This window comes from Chelonia mydas, chromosome 20 (genome assembly GCF_015237465.2).
Source record: "Chelonia mydas isolate rCheMyd1 chromosome 20, rCheMyd1.pri.v2, whole genome shotgun sequence".
Taxonomy (NCBI): domain Eukaryota; kingdom Metazoa; phylum Chordata; order Testudines; family Cheloniidae; genus Chelonia; species Chelonia mydas.
In genome coordinates this window covers 7,544,937-7,566,906 of record NC_051260.2, presented here as the reverse complement: position 1 = coordinate 7,566,906, position 21,970 = coordinate 7,544,937, and the positions used below count along the sequence as shown (strand labels likewise).

Here is a 21,970-nt window from a genome sequence, read left to right as displayed (position 1 = left end):
AAGCGGTGTCCCCAGGAGATGGCAGCCCCCTGACGCTAAGAGAGCGCGGCGCGTCGCCTGCGTCATCGGCGCGCGCTGGGGCCTGTCGGGGTCTGCGTGCGGGGACCAGGGTCTGGTGTAGCCGCGATGCCGGAGCTGGAGGAGACGCCGGTGGCCGCTGGCGGGGGGAAGCCGGACCTCTTCTTCGTGAGTGCCCGGCCGCGTCATGTCCGCTCAGGCCACCGTACCCTACAGCGCCCCCCGGCCCGGGCTCGCCCCGCCCTTGGGGTCCCTCTGACTCCACCCCTCGCTGCCCCCAGGCTCCTGTGCCCACGGAGCCCCGCCTCTCACACCCAGCCCCGCCCCCTTCCTCCCCGTGGACCCAGAGCCCCCCTCCCGTGCCGCCCCCATAGACTCAGCCCTGCCCCCTAACTCTCCATGGACCCAGAGCCCCGCCCCCCGTGCCGCCCCCATAGGCTCAGCCCTGTCCCCTAACTCTCCATGGACCCAGAGGCCCCCCCCCCCCGTGCCGCCCCCATAGACTCAGCCCTGTCCCCTAACTCTCCATGGACCCAGAGGCCCCCCCCCCGTGCCGCCCCCATAGACTCAGCCCTGTCCCCTAACTCTCCATGGACCCAGAGGCCCCCCCCATAGACTCAGCCCTGTCCCCTAACTCTCCATGGACCCAGAGCCCCTCCCCCTCTGCTACCCCCATAGACTCAGCCCTGTCCCCTAACTCTCCATGGACCCAGAGGCCCCCCCCCCCCCGTGCCGCCCCCATAGACTCAGCCCTGTCCCCTAACTCTCCATGGACCCAGAGGCCCCCCCCCCGTGCCGCCCCCATAGACTCAGCCCTGTCCCCTAACTCTCCATGGACCCAGAGGCCCCCCCCCGTGCCGCCCCCATAGACTCAGCCCTGTCCCCTAACTCTCCATGGACCCAGAGGCCCCCCCCCCCGTGCCGCCCCCATAGACTCAGCCCTGTCCCCTAACTCTCCATGGACCCAGAGCCCCGCCCCCCGTGCCGCCCCCATAGGCTCAGCCCTGTCCCCTAACTCTCCATGGACCCAGAGGCCCCCCCCCCCCCCGTGCCGCCCCCATAGACTCAGCCCTGTCCCCTAACTCTCCATGGACCCAGAGGCCCCCCCCCCCGTGCCGCCCCCATAGACTCAGCCCTGTCCCCTAACTCTCCATGGACCCAGAGGCCCCCCCCCCCGTGATACCCCCATAGATTTAGCCCTGTCCCCTAACTCTCCATGGACCCAGAGCCCCTGCCATTACTGCCACAATGGACCTAGCTTTGCTCCCTAACCTTCCAGGGACCTCACAGCTGCCTCCCATAGACTCAGACCTGCCCCCTACCAGCCTGGGGTCCCCATGTCCGCCTCCCCACTGTGCGAGGAAGGGTTTGATCGGCCACATCCAGGCAGAGCTCTGGGTTTCCGAAGTTGGACCCTGGAAAACTCGGGAACCCTCAAGTGTACATGCCTGTCATTGCTGGAGCAACTCTTGTGCCATGATTCCTTCCCCAGGCCTTGCCCTGGAGCTGTGGTGCAAGGGTCAGCCTTCGACATCTCAGTTTGGCTCTCTGTCTGGTTTTAATTGTACCCTCCAATACCAAGCTAGTGCGTGTGCAGTTCTGTGCAGCTCTGTAATAACAACCAGTGTACAGGTTACAACCAGTGTACTAGCTTTCCTGAGCAACCCTGTAGTAACCTTAACCCTAACCCTGTAGTGACAAAACAACATTTGCAAAGCCCTGGCCCTTCTAGGCAACCCTACAATAATAAACCAGTACGTTTGCATCCCCAGCCCCATATTAACAAAACAGGCTGCCACCATGGGGGGAGCAAACACTGAATAAGGAAACAGGTTGCAATAAATAGAGGAAAATGAGTTTTAAAAGTTTGGATTCCCTTGGTGGTTTCGCTACTAAACGGACTCTGAGTCTTGGAAGTGGAGCTGCTAGTGCCCAGAGGTTCCTGGGCATAAAGGAGAGGCCTGGGCTCTGCCTCTGATCCCTTCCTCCCACATGCAGGAGGAGGAGGACCTGCAGTACGAGGAAGAAATCCTGCGCAACCCCTTCTCTGTCAAGTGCTGGATCCGCTACATTGAGTTCAAGCAGAACGCCCCTCGGCATGTGCTGAACCTGATCTACGAGAGAGCCCTCAAGGAGCTGCCAGGCAGGTATGTGGCTGGGAGCAAAGGCATGGAGAACTCTTTGGGCACGTCTACATTGCAGTAAGAGGTGTGACAGGAGCATGTGTATACACTCCCGAGCTAGCGAGCTCAATAACAATGGCAATGAAGCTAGCCGCTCGAGTACATACCCGGGCTTGTGGGCTCACTTGTAAAGCCTGTGCTGTTATTCAAGTTCGCTAGATCGAAGGCGGCTCATCCCTGTTGACGCATTCTGCAGTCGCACCGCTGATCACAGTGTAGACATACCCTTTAGAACCTCACGACTGCTGTGATCTCATGTGGGAAGCACTGCAGAGAAGTGCAGGTGCGCTGGATATGGGCAGTTCCCAGCTACCACATGCCTAGCCTCTCCCAGCAGGAGGCTCTGTGAGGGCCAGGACAGGAGCGCAGGCTAAAGAAACCTCTGACAGTGACAACTCCATGGTGTTTGCAGTTACAAGCTGTGGTACAACTACCTTAAGCAGCGCCGGAAGCAGGTGAAGAACAGGTGTGTGACTGACCCTGGCTATGAGGAGGTGAACAACTGCCATGAACGTGCCCTCGTCTTCATGCACAAGGTATGGGGAGGCCTGGGACAGACGAGCAGCAAAGCCGCTGGGCTTGACGGTGGTAGATGAAGGCTATCTGACGAGGGCAGGGTTGTTGGAGGCTTTCTGCATGGCCCTGTCCCCAACCATGGACAGCCCCTGCCCCAGGCTGTAGATCACCCAATCATGGACCCCTTGTGTCCTGGGCCTCATCACCAACCATGAACTCCCCCCACACCTTAGACTTCTGCCTGCCTGCTCTGAGTCCCATGTGTGTCTCCAGAATGGTCATAGCCTGGGCAGCCACAGGGCCAGTTCCCCCATGCCATCACTAGCCAGCATGCATTGGCACTGACCAGGCCTCATTGTGCTCAGCTTGCTAATGAGCTGGCGGGTGGGAGCCAGCAGGAAGCTGCCTGGGGGCCAGCAAGTTTATTCTGTGTAACCCCATGGGTGGCTGTCAGTCACTTCTGGCCTTGGGGTGGGTTGGAACCAGCAACTTCGAGGCACAAGGCTCTGTAGGGTTCTCTTGAGGATGCACCCCCAGGGCCTTGTCTGCCCATTGCTCTGGCCAGAATGAAACAAACAGGGAGGAGGGGAAATCTAAATACTAGGTGAGGTACCCACAATGTTGGGGACAGGGCTTCCCTCCTTAGGGAGAAGGGGTTTTGTCCTTAAGGACAGCTGTGCCACAGCATGGCAGTATAACCGTGATAGGAGGAGTCAGGTCCGCACTGTGGTCCTGTCCTGGTAAGCAATCCTGCCTCTTGAACTGGCAGATGCCTCGGATCTGGCTAGATTACTGCCAGTTCCTCATGGACCAGTGCCGGATCACCCGCACACGCAGGACCTTTGACCGGGCACTCCGGGCACTGCCCATCACGCAGCACCATCGAATCTGGCCCCTCTACCTGAAGTTTGTGCGCTTGTACCCCCTGCCCGAGACAGCTGTGCGAGTCTACCGCAGGTACCTGAAGGTAAGGGCACCAGACCCCCTGATCTTTACTCTTTGCTGAGCTGCCCCCTTTTGAACAGTCTCCTTTGGGTTTGCCTGTCTCTGCACAGTGGATCCACAACAATGGAACAAAGGCCTTGGAGTTTCTGCTCCTCAAAGGGTCAAGATCCAGCCCTAACCCCGCCCACAGCTGCAGGGTATGTTGCAGTGGAGGCAAACGGATTGGAGGGAATGGCTCAGTGACCTGCCTAGGGTTATGCAGGGAGGCTGAGCCAGAGCAGGGAATTGAACCTGTCTCTCCCAATCCCAGGTTTGCACCCAAAGTTCTGCACTGTCCTTCCGCTTGTCCCTGCCCCAGGTATCTGTGGGACCTCAAGCAAATCACTTCCTCTCTCTGTGCCTCAGTTTCCCTTCACAGAATGGGGCTAGTGAAGTGCTTGGAGATTGGGGGTGGCACAGAGGGAGGCAGTGCTAACCTGCAAAAGCATGGGCAGTGCTAGGTTGCCAGGCATGCTCATCCCCGCTGTGTGTGATGCAGCTGAGCCCTGAGAACGCTGAGGAGTACATCGAATATCTGCGCTCCATCGACCGGCTGGACGAGGCTGCCCTCCGCCTTGCCACTGTGGTCAATGACGAGAGGTTCGTCTCCAAGGAGGGGAAATCCAACTACCAGGTGAGGTGCCCATGCTGCCAGGGCGAGGCTTCCTTCCTGAGGGGGCAGCTGTGCCAGTCATCCACCCCATTGCTAATAGCTCCTCTTGCTCCCTCCCCTTAAGGACGGCTTGTGCCCCAGCCTCCTTGCTGGTCCGTCAGAGCACTTCCCCTACGCAGGGGGTCTCACACCCTGGAATGTGCCAGGTGGGGCAGCAGGAGTGAATGCGGGGGGGGCTGGGTACCAGACCTCAGCCTGGAGCCCGTGCCCCAGGGTGTTGGGAAGTGGAGGGGATGGGCTCAGATGTGCAAACCAAGCCCAGGGCAGGAACTGGAATAGCTGTCATGCTGTGTGCTCCCACGTGGACACAGTAGTCCTGGGGGATGGGTTAGATGGGCTCAGGGCCTGGGAGCTCCCTGTGGATGCTGAGTGGCCTGTGTAGCCTTGCCCTGCTGCCTGATGTCTCGTCTTCCCTCCAGCTGTGGCACGAGCTTTGTGACCTCATCTCCCAGAATCCTGACAAGGTGAAGTCCCTCAATGTTGGGGCCATCATTCGCGGAGGCCTCACCCGCTTCACCGACCAGCTGGGCAAGCTCTGGTGCTCCCTAGCCGACTACTACATCCGCAGCGGGCACTTTGAGAAGGTACCTTGAGGGGTGGGCAAGGCCAGCACTGGGAGCTTTTAGGGATGGGCGCTGTTCCATGCAGGCTGCTCTGTGAGTGGTGCTAACTGCTGGCAAAGGCTTTCCCATTGCAAGGGGAACCTGGTGTTTAATTTGGTGGACACAGGGGTTAAAGGTCCTGGGGAAGCAACAACCCAGGAGGTTGCATGGCTGGGTGCAGCGTGGGCCCCCAAAGGGTTAGTGAATCATGAGCTGAGGGGACAGAGAAACCAGGTGTGGTGGAGTGCGAGAGAGGAGAAGGAAGTCTCCACCTGAGGGTTGGATCCAGGAGCTGCATGGGAGAAGGCTCTCTCACTAGCAACAGGAAGCTGGTACTGGGTGATTCATTGGAGGGAGGTTATGGGAGTCTGGGATGGTTGAGCTGAATCTCAGAGGAGTTTTGAAGCAGGGTGGGTGACATTTGAACTGGATCCTGAAATGGGTGGGGCGGGGAGGGGGAAGCATGGGGACCTGGGAGGGAAGTGCCTGGGGAGGACTGGGAGGGTAATGCAAAGACCAGGGCAGTCTGGGGGGATGGGGAAGGGAAGCAGGTTGGGAGAGCTCCTCACAGCCCCCCCCCGCCTCCCACAGAGCTTTCCTGCAGAGGGATGCGGGGGAATTGTCCAGCCCTGCAGGGAGTCTGAGTTCACCAACCCAATATGGAAAGCAGCTGGGCTTCCCTGCTCACTCAGGCACTGGGATAGCTCCTGTTTGCCTAGCCGGTGTCATCTGGAGGGAGCCCAAAGCACATCTTTGGAGGGATCACTGTCCTGGTTCTGGAGCGTGCCTGCCTCTGGGGTGGAATATGGCAGGGATTAAACAGCTCACAGAACACTACCTAGTCACTGATGAGTCCATGACGTGTTTCTCAGCAGTGAGGATATTAACCCTAGTGTCCAGGCCCAATCCAGCATGCTCCAGCTGACCCTCTGCATTCCCCCAAAGTTAGTGTCTCTAGTTGTTCTGTCTTCTCTAACCAGTCAGTACTTCTAAGGTTCCTAGCGCCATAGTGTTGAATCATCTCCCTTTGTGTGGTGTTGCCATGTGACTATTAAACAGTGTGGAAGAGAGGAATGTTGCTGCTAAGCTGTTACGGTTGCTCAGTGCTTTTGTTCTTGGAGGTCCAGTGTTATCAGCACTAGCAGGTAGCGCAGCTGCTGATTCAGCAGCCCCCGATCTTACTTCTAAAGAAAGACCACAGGCATGGTTTGGTGACAAAGGTGCTCGGCCAGGTTTATTGCTCTTAAGGCAAAGTCCTAGCGTCCCATAAGAGCTACAGGCACACTAACCCGTGAGTGCCCGAGGCAAGGAGCGGCTCAGTCAGCAGCAGGAATTTCAGCTGTCCCATTAGAACAGTCAACATGGATTCACCAAGGGCAAGTCATGCCTGACGAACCTGATTGCCTTCTATGATGAGATAACTGGCAGTGGATATGGGGAAAGGGAGGATATGATATATCTTGACTTTAGCAAAGATTTTGATACAATTTCCCACAGTATTCTTGCCAGCAAGTTAAAGAAGTATGGGCTGGATGAATGGACTATAAGGTGGATAGAAAGCTGGCCACATTGTTGGGCTCAATGGGTAGTGATCAATGGCTCCATGTCTATTTGGCAGCCGGTATCAAGCGGAGTGCCCCAAGGGTTGGTCCTGGGGCTGGTTTTGTTCAACATCTTTATTAATGATCTGGATGATGGGATGAATTGCACCCTCAGCAGGTTCACAGATGACACTAAACAGGGGGGAGAGGTACAGAATCATAGAATATCAGGGTTGGAAGGGACCTCAGGAGGTCATCTAGTCCAACCCCCTGCTCAAAGCAGGACCAATCTCCAACTAAATCATCCCAGCCAGGGCTTTGTCAAGCCTGACCTTAAAAACCTCTAAGGAAGAAAATTCCACCACCTCCCTAGGTAATGCATTCCAGTGCTTCACCACCCTCCTAGTGAAAAAGTTTTTCCTAATATCCAACCTGAACCTCCCCAACTGCAACTTGAGACCATTACTCCTCATTCTGTCATCTACCACCACTGAGAACACTCTAGCTCCATCCTCTTTGGAACCCCCTTTCAGGTAGTTGAAAGCAGCTATCAGATGCCCCCTCATTCTTCTCTTCCACAGACTAAGCAATCCCAGTTCCCTCAGCCTCTCCTCATAAGTCAAGTGTTCCAGTCCCCTAATCATTTTTGTTGCCCTCCGCTGGATGCTTTCCAATTTTTTCACATCCTTCTTGTAGTGTGGGGCCCAAAACTGGACACAGTACTCCAGATGAGGCCTCACCAATGACAAATAGAGGGGAACGATCACGTCCCTTGATCTGCTGGCAATGCCCCTACTTATACATCCCAAAACGCCATTGGCCTTCTTGGCAACAAGGGCACACTGTTGACTCATATCCAGATTCTTGTCCACTGTAACCACTCAGTCCTTTTCTGCAGAACTGCTGCTGAACCATTCAGTCCCTAGTCTGTAGCGGTGCATTGGATTCTTCCGTCCTAAGTGCAGGACTCTGCACTTGTCCTTATTGAACCTCATCAGATTTCTATTGGCCCAATCCTCCAATTTGTCTAGGGCCCTCTGTATCCTATCCCTACCCTCCAGCGTATCTACCTCTCCTCCCAGTTTAGTGTCTTCTGCAAACTTGCTGAGGGTGCAATCCACGCCATCCTCCAGATCATTAATGAAGATATTGAACAAAACCGGCCCCAGGACTGACACTTGGGGCACTCCACTTGATACCAGCTGCCAACTAGACATGGAGCCATTGATCACTACCCGTTGAGCCCAACAATCTAGCCAGCTTTCTATCCACCTTATAGTTCATTCATCCAGCCCACACTTCTTTAACTTGCTGGCAAGAATACTGTGGGAGGTAGATATGCTGGAGGGTAGGGATAGGGTCCAGAGTTACTTAGACAAATTAGAGGATTGAGCCAAAAGAAATCTGATGAGGTTCAACAAGGACAAGTGCAGAGTCCTGCACTTAGGAAGGAAGAATCCCATGCACTGCTACAGACTGGGGACTGACTGGCTAAGCAGCAGTTCTGCAGAAAAGGACCTGGGGATTACAGCAGATGAGATGCTGGATATGAGTCAGCAGTGAGCCCTTGTTGCCAAGAAGGCCAATGGCATATTGGACTGTATTAGTAGGAGCATTGCCAGCAGATTGAGGGAAGTGATTATTCCCCTCTATTCAGCACTGGTGAGGTCACACCTGGAGTACTGCATCCAGTTTTTGTCCCCCCACTACAGAAAGGATGTGGACAAATTGGAGAGTCTCCAGCAGAGGGCAGTGAAAATTATTAGGGGGCTGGGGCACATGACTTACGAGGAGAGGCTGAGGGAACTGGATTTATTTAGTCTGCAGAAGAGAAGAGTGAGGGGGGGATTTGATAGCAGCCTTCAATTCCCTGAAGGGGGTTTCCAAAGAGGATGGAGCTCGGCTGTTCTCAGTGGTGACAGATGACAGAATGAGGATCAATGGTCTCAAGTTGCAGTGGGGGAGGTCTAGGTTGGATATTAGGAAACACTGTTTCACTAGGAGGGTGGTGAAGCACTGGAATGGGTTACCTAGGGAGGTGGTGGAATCTCCATCCTTAGAGGTTTTTAAGGCCCGGCTTGACAAAGCCCTGGCTGGGATGATTTAGTTGGTGCTGGTCCTGCTTCGAGCCGGGCGTTGGACTAGATGACCTCCTGAGGTCCCTTCCAACCCTGATATTCTATGATTGGCCGCACAAAGGGTTAAGGCAAGGTCCCCCGACATCTATAGACTGAGACAAACAACTTACACAGCACCTGTCGTGTTTTATGACACCCGTTTGTTACCTCCCCTTTTTCCTCGTATTTTGGACAAAATACTCTTATTGATTGATTTGTCAAGCCATTTGATTTTGTACTAATTTTTTGTGTATTTGTACTAGCCTTCTAAAATACATTTTTGTAAATATCTAGGGCCTCCACTAGCAACAGCTTTGCCAAGTTCATATAGTGAACAGCCACCTTGTGAGCATTTACTTTAATACATGGCCTGACTTTGGTTCACAGCCTTGGGTTGAGGCCTTAAATTTTGCACCAGGCCCAGTGCTCCAGGCTCTCTTTCTCTACTACAACAGTTGCTGCACTCCACCCCAGGAGCAGCCACATCTCCGTACCGGGCAAGGGACCAAACAGCCCCCACCGGTGGCTGCATCTCAGCGCCAGGCAAGGGATCCCTGTATCCACTCCTCCACCCCATAGATTGCTGCATCTCAGCTCCGGGCAAGGGCCCTTTGGAGGCTTATCAGGGTGGAGGGGCTGGAGCTCCCATTTCTCTCCTGGGAGCTAGCTTGGGGAGCCCCTTTGTGGGGCAGGGAGCCTGGGGCCTTGCTCACGGTGCCATGTGTCTCAGGCCCGGGACGTGTACGAGGAGGCCATCCAGACGGTGATGACAGTGCGGGATTTCACCCAGGTGTTTGACAGCTACGCCCAGTTCGAGGAGAGCATGATCGCAGCCAAGATGGAGACCACCTCTGAGCTGGGGCAGGAGGAGGAGGGTGAGTGGGGGACTGGGCCCCGCCTGCAGGTACCATGCAGCGCTCCTAAGCAGGGATTGGCCAGCCTGGGGAGGCAGAGCCCCAAGTGTGGCACTGGGGGGCAAGGAGGTAATACTGACTTCTGCAGTTACACCACTTACACCAGGGCTGCGTTTGGCCTCCAGACTCTGGCAGCTGATTGCTCTTTATGGGAGGCACAAATGACCGCTCAGAAGGGTTGGAGGATAGTAAGACCCTGCTAGGCCCAGTGGGAGAGCTGGGAGTCGGGACTCCTGGGTTCGAGTCCCAGCTCTGGGAGGGGAGTGGGGAGCATTAAATGGGGGGCTGGGACTCAGGACTCCTGGAGGGCCGGGGCCCGGCAGGGACATTAGGGCAGTGGCTAATATGCCTGTGCCTCTCCCCACTACAGATGATGTGGACCTGGAGCTGCGCCTGGCTCGCTTTGAGCAGCTGATCACACGGCGCCCCCTGCTGCTCAACAGCGTGTTGCTGCGCCAGAACCCCCATAACGTCCACGAGTGGCACAAGCGTGTGAAGCTCTATGAGGGGAAGCCCCGAGAGGTAGGGCCAGCCCATCCCCCGGGGGAGCATGCCGGGGCCACACACTCACCCTGGGGCTCTCATCCTGATGCGCCCCCCCCCCCCCCCCCTTGGCATCCCAGGGGAATGGGGAGATGGGCAGAGGTACAGCTGCCTCTGGGGTGTGGGGCACATGGGGCTCTGGTTAATGCAGCCCAGAGCATTAGAACAGCTGGGGCACAGGGAATGGGCTACAGGCACCGGTTCTGATCTGGCTGCGGCGGCTGGGGCAGGGGACGAGGGCGAGGGGCTGTGTCACTGGTGCTGATCCAAGCTCAAGCCCAGGGCATAGGGCCCAGGTTCCAGTCCAGGCTGGGAATGACTGACAGCTGCTCCCATTGCGTGCCTGTGCAGTGTGGCCGGGTCTCGGTCCATTTCCTCATCACTGGGTTCTGTGAGATCGCCAGGGAGACTGACGTGCCCCAGTGAGGAGTCAAGGGAGACTGAACTCCACCCTCACCCTTAGAAGGCACCCCTCTGGGGCACGGGGAGGGGCTGTGTGGGCCCTGCTGTAGCAGCTCTGTTGGCAAAGGTCTTCAGCAGAGCATGCCCTTCTCCTCCTGCTGGATCTAACGCTGGCGCCCACCTGCCCTCACAGATCATCAACACCTACACGGAGGCCGTGCAGACCGTGGACCCCTTCAAGGCCACCGGCAAGACACACACACTCTGGGTCTCCTTTGCCAAGTTCTATGAGGACAATGGGCAGATCGAGGATGTGAGTGTTGCTGGGGGCGCGGAATGAGAACAGCCAAGAGAAGCTGCCTCCTCTCCCTGCCCTGGCTGAGGGGACCCATCGGGAGGGTGGGGTGCGGGGTGGTAGGACCCTCATCCTGGGGCATCACACAAGCAGGACTCATGATCCCAGCAGTGGCTGCTAGTGGGGGTTAAACTGGGCAGGAGCATCGCCCAAGCACCTGGAGAGAGAGTCTGCGCAGAATCCCCATTAATGCCAACCCTGGAAGGCCAGGGCAGAGGGGTCTGTGAGGGAGGGATTTCTGCCTGGCTGGGTGCACTGTGTCTGGACCCCTGCCGAAGCCTGGGAGACGGAGTGGGGCAGGCTCCTGCCACAGCTCAGGGGAGCAGGTTGGCTGGGGGAGAGCAGGCTGGCCTGGGGCCAGGCAGGGAGCAGGGGCTGGGTTCCTGCCAGAGCTCAGGGGAGTGGGCTGGTCGGGGCCTGTGGGGAGCAGCTTGTGCTCCCTCTGATTCTGCCTCCGTCTACTTGCCCAGGCCAGGACCATCTTTGAGAAAGCCACCAAGGTGAACTTCAAGCAGGTGGACGACCTAGCCTGCGTTTGGTGCGAGTATGGGGAGATGGAGCTGCGCCATGAGAATTATGACCAGGCCCTGCGCATCCTCCGGGTGAGCCCAGCCCTGCTGGGTATAGGGGGGCTGATGGGAGTGGCAATGTGGGGTACGAGGGCAAGCGCCAGGCAACCATCCCTTAGGCTGCTAGAGAGTCCTGGGCGGGTAGAGGAGAGAGGAACATCTTGAGGTTAAGGCCCAGACTCCAGGATTCCACTCCCAGCTCTGGGAGGGGTGGGGGTGGGGCAGGAACCAGGACTCCTGGGTTCCACTTCCAGCTGTGGGAGGGGCAGGCGGTCTAGTGGTTTGAGTGTGGGCCATGCTTTGCTGTGGACTCAGTGAGTGATGGTGAGAAGCTGCCTATCTAGCGCCTGCCAGGGGATGTCATGTGTCCCTGAATGGCCCTCCCCGCCCTGTGTGCTGCTGGCCGTGAAATCCTGGGCACAGGGTTCGCTGCCCCACTGAGCGTGCTCCCCTCTTGCCCCACAGAAAGCCACGGCCATCCCAGCCAAGAAAGCAGAATACTTCGACGCCTCAGAGCCCGTCCAGAACCGCGTGTACAAGTCCCTCAAGGTCTGGTCCATGCTGGCCGACCTGGAAGAGAGCCTGGGCACCTTCAAGGTGAGGATACCCACCCTTCTCAGGGGCCAGGTCCCCGGCAGCGGGCCAAGGAGCCAGGCCCTAGCTGCTCTCCGGCAGAGGAACTGCGGGGGGTGGACTCCACTGGGGATGGCACCAGGCTCAGCCTTCAGCCGCCCCTGTCCATCCTGCTGGGCCCACTGGATCCCTGCAGCATGCCAGCCCCTACCATAATCCACCTAATACTGCTGCCCACCTGGTCTTCTTTCCTAGTCCACCAAGGCTGTGTATGACCGCATCCTGGACCTGCGCATCGCCACACCCCAGATCATCATCAACTACGCCCTCTTCCTGGAGGAGCACACCTACTTTGAGGAGAGCTTCAAGGTGCAGGGGAGTTCCACTGTTAAGGGCGAGGGAGGGTGGGATTTAGCTGGGCTCCAAGAAGCAGAGCTGGGGTAGGGGTGAGGGGAAACTGGTGGGCAGGTCTGGCAGAGAGCCCCTGATTGGCAGGCGTTTGCCTGGCGAGGGAGGGGTGCAGAGCTGGCTGGGTCAGAGGGGCTCTGAGGTGGCTCCATGGGGATTACAGGGTTAATGTGCAGATCGCGGGTGGGGGGAGAGGCTGCGATTGCTCCTGGGGGGGGTCATGGAACTTCCGCCAAATGTGAGGGCTCCAGGGGGACCCGGGCAGCCATGCTCACACTCCTCCCTCGGCAGGCCTACGAGAGGGGCATCTCCCTGTTCCGCTGGCCCAACGTGTACGACATTTGGAACACCTACCTGACCAAGTTCATCGACCGCTATGGTGGCAAGAAGCTGGAGCGTGCCCGTGACCTCTTCGAGCAGGCACTGGACGGCTGCCCCCAGAAATACGCCAAGAGTACGTGGGGGCAGGGGTTCCTGGCTCCCCGATATGAGGGCATCCTGGCATCAACTGCCGTGTGGCTCTATCTGGCCAGGACTCCACCCATACTGGTGGCCAGTCCTGTCGCCAAGCTGAGGGGAGCCCTGTGGGTGGGATGCTGAATGAGGGAGCCCAGCCCCACTGGGCCCTGCGGCTCCATGTGGACTCGAGCACAGACTGCTGTGTGGCAAAGAGGGCCTGAGATCCTGGGCTGTGGCAGGGCCAGCGCCCCCGTACGCAGCCCCCCACCAGCTGGCTTTAGCTTTGTTCCCCCCACACACACACGCCCCTCTGCGGGGCCCTCTCCCCCGTCCCCGTCAGACAGCTTTGCCTCTGCCTCAGTGATGCTGCAGGTTTCTGATGTGATTCCGAGTCACCCTGTGGCCTGGTGACCCTGTACCAGTGCCCTCGGTCGTACCCCGTGCTAGCCGGCCCCTGACGCACCCTGTCCCCGCAGCCATCTACCTGTTGTATGCCAAGCTGGAGGAGGAGTTCGGGCTGGCGCGGCATGCCATGGCAGTGTACGAGCGGGCCACGCGGGCCGTGCAGCCCTCGGAGCAGTACGAGATGTACAACATCTACATCAAGCGGGCGGCCGAGATCTATGGGGTCACCCACACCCGTAGCATCTATGAGAAGGCCATTGAGGTGAGGTGGGGGGTAGGGCTGGCAGAGGTCTCCCCTTTCCCCCTCACACATGGGCCTAGAGCACTGCCCCCACCCTGTGTGCCAGTGCATTGGGCTGTCCTAGGCCCCTTCCTGCCATTCAGTAGCAGAAACCCCTCCCGTCCTCCTGCACCCAAATCCCATGGGCTGGTGTTGAGGAGCCCTCGACCCATCCAGCAGGCAGAGAGAGGCGTGGGCTGGCTGAGGTCTGCAGTCCCAGCACTAAAGGGCAGCGCTGCCTTCTAGTAACAGGGACACTTGGGCGGCAGAGATGGGCACAGAGAGCACCGGGCCAAACCCCGAACACTCCCCTCACCCCTGGTACTCTGCACCCCAAGGCTGTGAAGCCACAAACCCGGGATTTTCGGAGTGGGGAGCCTGTCCTGAGCCCCAGCCTGCAGGGAGCACACTGCATGGCATCCGGATTCCCCCACCCACAGGTGGGGTCAGGGGCAGGGCATTCAGGGGAGCATGCTGTCAGGTCCATCTGTCCATCCATCCGCCCCGGTCAGGGCCGGTGGTGGTCAAGGAGGAGTGGGGATGGGGGCTGGTGGGATTCAGGGTCACTCTCTCACAGTCTCCCCCACAGGTGCTGTCAGACGAGCACGCCCGCGAGATGTGCCAGCGCTTTGCCGACATGGAGTGCAAGCTGGGCGAGATCGACCGGGCCCGGGCCATCTACTCCTACTGCTCACAGATCTGTGACCCCCGGGTAAGGGTCCCAGGGTGAACTTTGGGTGGCAGAGTGAGCTGGGGCCGGGATTGTCCCCTACAGTCTGGTCCCTGGCACTACCGTCCCCAGGCTCCCTAGGCTTGGTTTCCCAGCCAGGTGGGTGTTGGGCCCTGCTACAGGGATCAGTTGCCCTAGAGAAGGCTGGGAGATGGGTAGGACAGGCCATGGGGGTGGGGACTGCAAGGCTCACCCCCTTTGGGCTCACCCCCCACCCCCAGACCACAGGCTCCTTCTGGCAGACATGGAAGGACTTTGAGATCCGGCACGGGAACGAAGACACGATCCGGGAGATGCTGCGCATCAAACGCAGCGTCCAAGCCACCTACAACACCCAGGTCAACTTCATGGCCTCGCAGATGCTCAAAGTCTCCAGCAATGCCACAGGCACCGGTAAGCAAGCCGCCCCCTGCATGGTGGGAGCCTTGGGGGCACCTGTACCCCCACACAGAGGTGTCCCTGGCATTCACCCTGCTGTCTGGTTCCAGTGTCAGACCTGGCGCCAGGGCAGAGTGGCATGGACGACATGAAGCTGCTGGAGCAGCGGGCAGAGCAGCTGGCGGCTGAGGCAGAGCGGGACAAGCCCCGGTCCAAGGAGAAGATCCTCTTTGTCAGGTCTGTGTGCATGGGGCAGCTTGTGGAGAATACATATTCCAGCATTCATCTGGGCACCTGGCCCTACTGCATGCTGGGGCTTGGCTCCCCTGCCCTATAGCCAGCAATGGCTCTGATATGCCCCTTGCCCAGGGCCCAGTGCCAATGCAGCCCTGGGCTGACTTCTCGCCAGCTGAGCCCGTAACCCCCAACCACCCTCCCTGGTGGGCGCTGCCCTCACCCCTTCCCTGCTGGCTGGGGCTGGCACCCAGGGCACAGCCAGCCATAGCCCCCTGCACATTGCGGGAAGCCTGTCTTAGGCCTAGAGCCATGTGGGGAGCTGTGGATCGATGGGGGTGGGGACAGTGGGGGCCCAGGACTGCCTTTGGAGCAGCTGGTTCCCTGGTGCCTAGCCCCTGGCTCACTCCCTCTCCCCGGTATGTTGGTAGGAGCGATGCGTCACGCAGTGAGCTGGCCGCACTCTCCAGGCAGGTGAACCCCGACGAGATTGACATTGATGAGGACGAGGAGGAGGGGGATGAGAGCGAGGAGAATGAGCCTGATGGTAAGGGGTGGGGTGTACAGCTGCGACTGGGGGGGCTGGCTGGGGGAGGAGCCTAGTGTAGCTGGATATGTCCTGCCCTCTTAGGCTGAGGATGGGAGCTGGGCACTGGGTGTGGCATAGTTGGGTCTGTCTCCTGGCTGGAGGCAGGTGCTGCTAGGTGCTGGCTCACCACTGACCCACCCTCCCCTTCTCCCTGCAGAGGTGCAGCTGGAGCAGCAGAGCGTCCCCTCAGCTGTGTTCGGGGGGCTGAAGGCCGACTGAGCTGGGGGCAGCCAGCGGGCACCATGGATCCTGCTCCACTCCTGAACTGCGGGCAGAGGGGTCTGGACTTTGAGATTCCTGGGCCAGCCTGGAGCTGCTGGGCTGGAGCCGTGTGCCCCCCAGCACAGCCCCTCACCCAGGGCACCCGGCTGCCTTAGTTTTCCTGTCCCTGTAGGCCAAGCAGGCTCCCCGAGTTCTGGCCCTATCCCTCCCCCTTGGGCTCTGGGGCTGGGTGGCCCTGGCTCCTAGCAGGGCAGGGGTGCTGTAGCTTTAAGTAGCTGGCTGCTGCCCAGGGCAGGGAGGGGAGGACCCTGCTCTGGGCCATTGGCAGGAGTGGGTGGAGCCAGCCTGCCCTTGGGCTACTGGCCCCTTGCCCTGTCACACACCCCCCCCCCCCCCTTCCTCGTGAAGCACTTTGGGAGCCAGGCTTGTTAAGTGGGGAAGGAGCAGGCAGAGCCCCTGGGGGCCAGCCCAGGAGCTGGCCTGGGGCCCCACTGACAGTAGCTGGGGCTTATCTGCCCTCTCCAGCTGGTCTCCATGGGCTAGTGTGTGGGGTAAGCCATGCACATGCGATCTTCCCCCTACTGCTGCCAGGGCTGAGTGCAGGCCTGTGTCCTGGCCCATGGGGTGCTGGAGGCTGGGGAGCCATGCCCTGGCTCTTGTGCAGGGAGAGGGGGAGTGCTGTGTGTGGCCCCCCCCGGGCTGCTGTTTGACTATAAATGTTTCTTTTTCTAACCTTAGCTAGACTCTCATTGCTCAGGGAGGGGGGCAGGGGAACAGCTCCAGGCAGTGCTGCCCTCCCTCACCTTGTGCTGGGCAGGGATGTGGTGACAATGCAGCAGGGGCCTGGAAGAGGCTGTTCACCCCAGGACAGGAGCCTCCTTGCCATAGGCTCCCGCAGCTCAAACTAGCAGGGCCAGAGGCTGGGCTTGCCCTGGGGGAGGCCCTCCCCACAACTGCACCATGCCAGTCTAGGTCAGGGCTGGGGGAGAGGGACCCTTGGTTCTGGCCAGGTCCAGCCAAGCTGTCAGAGCAAGAGGGATGATGTGAGGTGGGGGGCTGGAGCTGGACTGCAGCCCAGGCAGCTTTGAGCATTAAAGGTCCCTGCAGGAGGGGGCAGCATTAGCATTAAATATACTGGTCAGCACCAGTTCTGACCCCCTGGACCAGCTGATACAGGGGTGGAGCTACATCAGAGCCTGCATGGGCAGTTCCTGCTGTCAGGCAGGGGGGCACAGTCACTGCAGGCCAGGAGACCAGGTCCCCATTTTCCACATGCAGCCCTTGGCTCAGGCTCTGAGCACCAGCAAGCGCTGGGCCAGAGCATTGAGAAGTTTGTTTTTCCACCATAAAACCACAAGGAAAAATTTTCCATGTGGGATTCAACTGAAACCAGAAGCCTCCTCTGGCAGTCCTGATGCCCAGGCCCCCCAGCGTGGATCTTCTTGACTCACCCTTCCCTAAGCTGGGGTTGGAACCCAGGCTCCCTGACACCTGGAGCCCAATTCCCTGGTGTGCTGGGGCAGCAGGCTGAGGCTGCTCTTCTGAGGAGGAACCAGGCAGAGACAGAAGTACCTTTAAGTTACTTTATTAAGTGACAGGGTGAGGTCCCTGCCAGCTCATTACAGCATTGCCTAGCACCCTCTCTGCCACAAGGAGCCAGCAGGCCCTGCCCCCCTTTCACCTAGGTATCAGTGCTTGGGGGGCCCAGGGGGATCACCTGACCAGGCCCAGGCATCTGTGCTGGGGGGTGTCACTGACCAGGCTCAGCTCCAGCCAGCCCCTTAGAAGGGAGCAGGCCCCTCCCAGCTGGACACAGCCACCCAGGAAGGGATGGGGCTGGCAGGACAGCACTCCAGCCCCAAACAGGGGCACAGACAGCAGCCACCTGGGCTAGGAGGGGTGGGGGGAGCTATGGGCACAGGGAGTCCTGCTCCCTGGGGCAGCTGCAGGTGGGCTCAGGCCAGGCTGTCTCATTTCCCAGAGGCCAGGTCCCCTCCCACCCAGGGCCTGAGGCAGTGCCCCTGGTACCTAGTCCTGTGCCCAGCACCCCTCCTGCAAGGAGGGGGGAGTTCAAACACATAATTCCATTGTGACAGAAGCTTAGAAGATACAAAATAGACAAGACATGGAGACAGACAGACACCCACCCACCCCTTGTCCCCCACACCAGGCCCATCCCAACCTGCTTATCAAATGCAATTCACTATATACAAATCATTGCAAAATCATTTAAATAGCTCAATTTCTGTATAGTTATGTATAATATACACAGCCCAGGGGCCAGACCCTGATCCACACCTCATGGAGGGAGGGGGAGAGACATGCCCCTGGGGTGCAGTCTGACATTCAGATGGTTGGGAGGGGGGCAGAGAGCAGAGTAGCCAGTCTAGGGGCACCTAGCCCCTCCCCTCAGCCTAGGGTGGGGGTAGGGCCAGGCCTTACCAAGGCAGCTCTCCCCCCATGCCCTTTGACCCCATAGTTTTAGTGTATTTGGCAGTTCCCAGGATAAGCCCTTCCCCCTTTGCTGGGCCCTGCCTGGGCACACAGCCAGGGCACAGGGGTCCTGCAGCAGCAGCTGTGTGAAGGGCTCTCAGCCCAGAGAGGCCAGGAGAGGTTATTTGGGGGTGCCTGGCTTCTTGGGGGTGCCCGGCTTCTTGGTCTGCCAGAGGTGGCCCTGGATGGTGATGGCGTCAACGTTCATGGACATGGTCTTAGTGGGGATCTGGGTGAAGCGCTTGCGGTCTGAGCTGTACTTGTAGATGCCCTCAATCATGGCCAGGTTGATGGTGCGGGGACCGTAGCCCGTCAAGCGCATCAGCTCCTCCGTCTCCCCTGCTGGCGTGTAGAGTGCCCGGAACTGGCAGCTGGAGTCTCGGAACAGGATCAGGAAGTGGTGGGCTTTGCTCTTCTCCATCTCCTGGGGGGCAGAGGGGAGGTTAAGAGACCGGGCAAGCCCTCAACCCCCCAATACAAGGGCCCCCTAACCCATTCACCCCCCAGCCATACCCCAGTCACTGCCTGCTCCGGGATGGGGGAAGTAAGACTGCCTGCCTGCCCGCCCCTCCCCTACCCCTCACCTCCAGGATCTTGTTCTTGTGGGGCTCGTTGACACGGCCAGCCAGACAGCAGTGTGACAGTGCGTTGTGGATGATGTGCTTGTTGGACTTGGCACTCAGCTCTTTGTACAGTTTGGGCCCTGCCAGGGAGAGTGGGTTAGAGCTAGACCCAGTGATCTAGGAACTGCCCCACCAGGCCCTGCCCCCACCCCCAGGGGACCTCCCACTGGGCCCCAGCCAGCCAACAGACCAGCCCAGGTAGTTCTAATCAATATCCGGGGGATGGAGGTGTCAGCTAGGGGTGGGGGAGAAGGTGACTTCAGCTGTGTACTCAGGACTGGGGAAGGCAGCAGGAGGTGGAGGCAGGTGAGAGCCTGGGTGGGAAAAGGGGGGGGGGGGGGGGTCTCAGCCATTATCACAAAGTGGGAACTTTTTAATGAATCCTCTGTGCCTCAGTTTCCCCTATATTCTGCATGTGGGAGGACTGTTTGCTCTCAGGGCAGGCTAAGAGACAGAGGTCTAAATGGCACTGAGCCAGCATGGGCCTTTAAACAGGGGTTGGCCTCAGCCAGTCCTTAACCGAAAATGTGAGAAAACAATGGTACAGGACACTGGCACCTTGCCCCAGCACCCACAGGAGAGGGATTTCCCAGCCTTGCCACAGAGCACAGACCCCAGCTCGAAGACAAGGGAGCGGGGTGGGGGAGCATTAGCTGCTGGAAGGAGTCGGGGCTCCCACCTGGGATCTAGCCAAGGAGGTCAGACAGAGCCTGAATGTAGGGGCTTGGCCAGGCTCACGGCACCCATCATTGCTCTGGGCTGGCCTAAGGACTTCCCAGGCTGGGGTCCAGGTGGCTAAGAAACCCGACTGTGCTGACAACGCTGGGTGAGTGGCCCCGACACCTGGGCTGAGGGGCGTTGGGCCCTGCGGAGTGGACGGATCTCTACCAGGGTCTGTCTCAGCTGGACTCGCTGGGCAGGAAGCAGGGAGGCTCTGTGGCCTGTCCTGGAGGAAGAGTGAAGCGAAGGGCTTCCTCCCAGAGACTTCCCCAGCTGGGGGCCTGGCACCTGGGTACTCAGGGATGGAAGTAGGGGCGGTGGAGGCAGAGCAGGAGAAGGAAGGGGTCTCACCTGTTTACTTGGGGATGGAGGCTGGGAGGAGGCAGTGGGGTAAAGGCAAGGCGGGGGGGGGAAATGGGGCAATGGGCAGGGATCTTACCCACATACTCTGGATGGAGACAGGCTGGTAGGGGAAGGCAGGGCAGGAGGGGATCTGGAGGAGCAGTAGAGGTATGGGGAGGCAGGGCGGGGGGGGGGGTCTCACCCTTGTACTCAGGCACAAAGCAGGGGGAGGGGTCTCTCTTCCATGTGCTCTGGGCTGGAGGAAGGGCAGCAGGGGAGGTCTCACCAGGGTCAGAGGTGGGGGATGAAGGGGAGGCAGGGCAGGGGTACTCACCCGTGTACTCTGGGCCCGAGTAGGGGCAGTGTGGGAGGAGGAGGAGGGGGGGGGGGTCTCATTCATGTACTCAGGCACAGAGTTGGGGGAGGGCAGGGTGGTGTCTGGGTGTCTGTCTCACCTGTGTACTCTGGCACAGAGGCAGGTGACGAGGCAGTTGATGCGTTCTCCCAGTCCCGCTCACGGCTCTGGCTGCCCAGACGGCTGGGGGACATCAGGCCCGAGGGGGACGCGGCTCTGTGGGGCAGGGGGGCAGTTAGAGACAGGGCAGGAGTTCCAATGCAGGAGCCAGTCAAACCCCCCCTCACCCTCCAGCTCCCTGGGAGTCACCACCCCCAAAACCTTCCATCTCCATCACTGCCCCCACAGGAGACTCCACCCCCCACTCCCCCAAGAAGGGAGGAAGGACTCCAGGGATCCCCAGGCCAGCCCCCCAGCCTGGGCTTTCCCCTGCCAATGGGAGCTATGCTGCTTTCTCCCCTTGCTCCAGGCCCCTGGGAGGAGCCAGAACGAATGCTGCCCCCTACCCCAGTATCTAAAGTGGCAGAATCCGGGGCCGGGGGAGGCCAGGCAATGGAGAAGCACAGGGGATTACTTGCCCAGCCTGCTCCCCAATGCTCTCACCTGGAGGGTCTCTTGACCATCAGCGAGTTCCCAGGCTCATTGGCCACAGTGGAGAGGGACAGGGTCGACTGGGAGTACACCTTGCTGAGCCTGGAGCCTGGGGGGCAGAGATCTCTGTCAGACAGCACCCAAAACATTCCCCAGCCCCCCAAAAAAGCACACACCCCCCCCCCCGAGTTAAGTCAGACTTGGCTCCTGGGCCCTCCAGGTCCTGGAGTACGGGGTTCGGCTGTGCGGGACAGCTGGGCAAGGGGTGGCCCCATGAACCCATCTCCCCCCCACACCCACTGTCCATGAACCACCCTCCCCCCAACCGTACCGAGGAGCCCCTTGACCGGGCTGCGGGCCAGGGCCGAGTCGTCGCAGAATACCGTCTTGGGCCGTCCCTTCTTGAGGGCGCGCACCGTGGTTGGCTTCTGCCGCAGCACCTTGTCCAGGTCCTCCATGAGCTTCAGCTGGTGGCGCCGCAGGTATTCCTGGCGCGTGAAGTCGCCGCGCCGTGGGCTTGCTTCCTCCTCCGGCCGCGGGCGTTCCTCCGCCTGCAGCCTGGCACGGGGAGCATGGCCCTTAGGGGCTGGGCTCTGCCCCGAAGCCGCCCAGCCAGCCCTGCAGCAGGGCTCCCTGCACCACCCCATGCTGCTCAGACCAGCCCCCCACCCCTGGGTACCTGCAGACCTGGGCTCCACCCTGATGCTGCCCAGTCATGCCCTCCTCCTAAGCACCACCCTCCACCCCCCTGGGTGCCACCCAACGTGGGCCCCTACCCCCCACCTGGCTGCCTCCTCCTTCTGCTCCTTCTCAGCCTCCAGCCACTGCTTCCGCTGCCGCGCCTCCTCGTTGCGCCGCGCCTGGCGCTCCAGCAGGCTGGCCCGCTTCTGGGCCATCTCGTCCTCCGGCTTCTCGTCGTCCTGGGCAGGGACGGAGCTAGTGAGCGGGAGGGCCAGGGTCCGCCGGCAGCAGCGATGGGCGGCATGTGGGCACACAGCAGGCCCCAGGCACATGGAGCACGGCCACAGCTCCAGCAAGGGCAGGCAGGGAGGGCACATCCCCATGAAGCCAGAACAAGCCTTAGTGCATCCTGGGTATCCCAGCACCCCCCAGCCCCTCACCAGCTCCACTGGCCTCAGCATAAGCCACAG

At 59.7% G+C, this 21,970-nt stretch overlaps 2 protein-coding genes across 8 annotated transcripts in view; one reads left to right on the top strand and one right to left on the bottom strand.

The window, feature by feature from the left end:
- Positions 1 to 52: 52 nt before the first annotated feature.
- Positions 53 to 16,432, top strand: XAB2 (XPA binding protein 2). Of its 4 annotated transcripts, none has more exons than XM_037884285.2 (19): positions 53 to 186; positions 2,017 to 2,165; positions 2,614 to 2,737; positions 3,487 to 3,684; positions 4,201 to 4,335; positions 4,794 to 4,958; positions 9,365 to 9,509; positions 9,919 to 10,070; positions 10,687 to 10,806; positions 11,319 to 11,450; positions 11,883 to 12,014; positions 12,246 to 12,359; positions 12,690 to 12,852; positions 13,334 to 13,524; positions 14,132 to 14,254; positions 14,494 to 14,665; positions 14,761 to 14,887; positions 15,316 to 15,431; positions 15,631 to 16,432. In XM_037884285.2, exons 1-19 carry the CDS (start codon positions 127 to 129, stop codon positions 15,690 to 15,692), a joined length of 2,580 nt encoding a protein of 859 aa, XP_037740213.1. In that variant the 5' UTR covers positions 53 to 126; the 3' UTR covers positions 15,693 to 16,432. The 4 variants fall into 4 exon arrangements, with proteins under 4 accessions (XP_037740213.1, XP_037740212.1, XP_043388948.1 ...); XM_037884284.2 differs by having other exon boundaries at positions 14,120 to 14,254; XM_043533013.1 differs by lacking the exons at positions 9,365 to 9,509; positions 9,919 to 10,070.
- An 832-nt stretch (positions 16,433 to 17,264) lies between these two features.
- Positions 17,265 to 21,970, bottom strand: part of CAMSAP3 (calmodulin regulated spectrin associated protein family member 3) — a 35,092-nt gene continuing 30,386 nt past the window's right edge. For all 4 annotated transcript variants that reach the window (XM_037884279.2, XM_037884281.2, XM_037884280.2 and 1 more), the window contains 6 exons: positions 21,603 to 21,739; positions 21,151 to 21,377; positions 20,832 to 20,928; positions 20,329 to 20,444; positions 18,773 to 18,891; positions 17,265 to 18,612 (listed from right to left, as the gene is read on the bottom strand). In XM_037884279.2, coding sequence (XP_037740207.1) covers positions 18,310 to 18,612; positions 18,773 to 18,891; positions 20,329 to 20,444; positions 20,832 to 20,928; positions 21,151 to 21,377; positions 21,603 to 21,739 — 999 coding nt within the window. In that variant the 3' untranslated portion in view covers positions 17,265 to 18,309. The remainder of the gene's footprint in view (positions 18,613 to 18,772; positions 18,892 to 20,328; positions 20,445 to 20,831; positions 20,929 to 21,150; positions 21,378 to 21,602; positions 21,740 to 21,970) is intronic.

Bases quoted from the DNA above. Each gene is read 5' to 3' on its own strand.
- XAB2 (XM_037884284.2), top strand. From the start codon at position 127: ATGCCGGAGCTGGAGGAGACGCCGGTGGCCGCTGGCGGGGGGAAGCCG. The intron at 11,451-11,882 runs GTGAGCCCAGCC...CTTGCCCCACAG, and splicing joins AGGCCCTGCGCATCCTCCGG to AAAGCCACGGCCATCCCAGC. The intron at 13,525-14,119 runs GTGAGGTGGGGG...ACTCTCTCACAG, and splicing joins TCTATGAGAAGGCCATTGAG to TCTCCCCCACAGGTGCTGTC.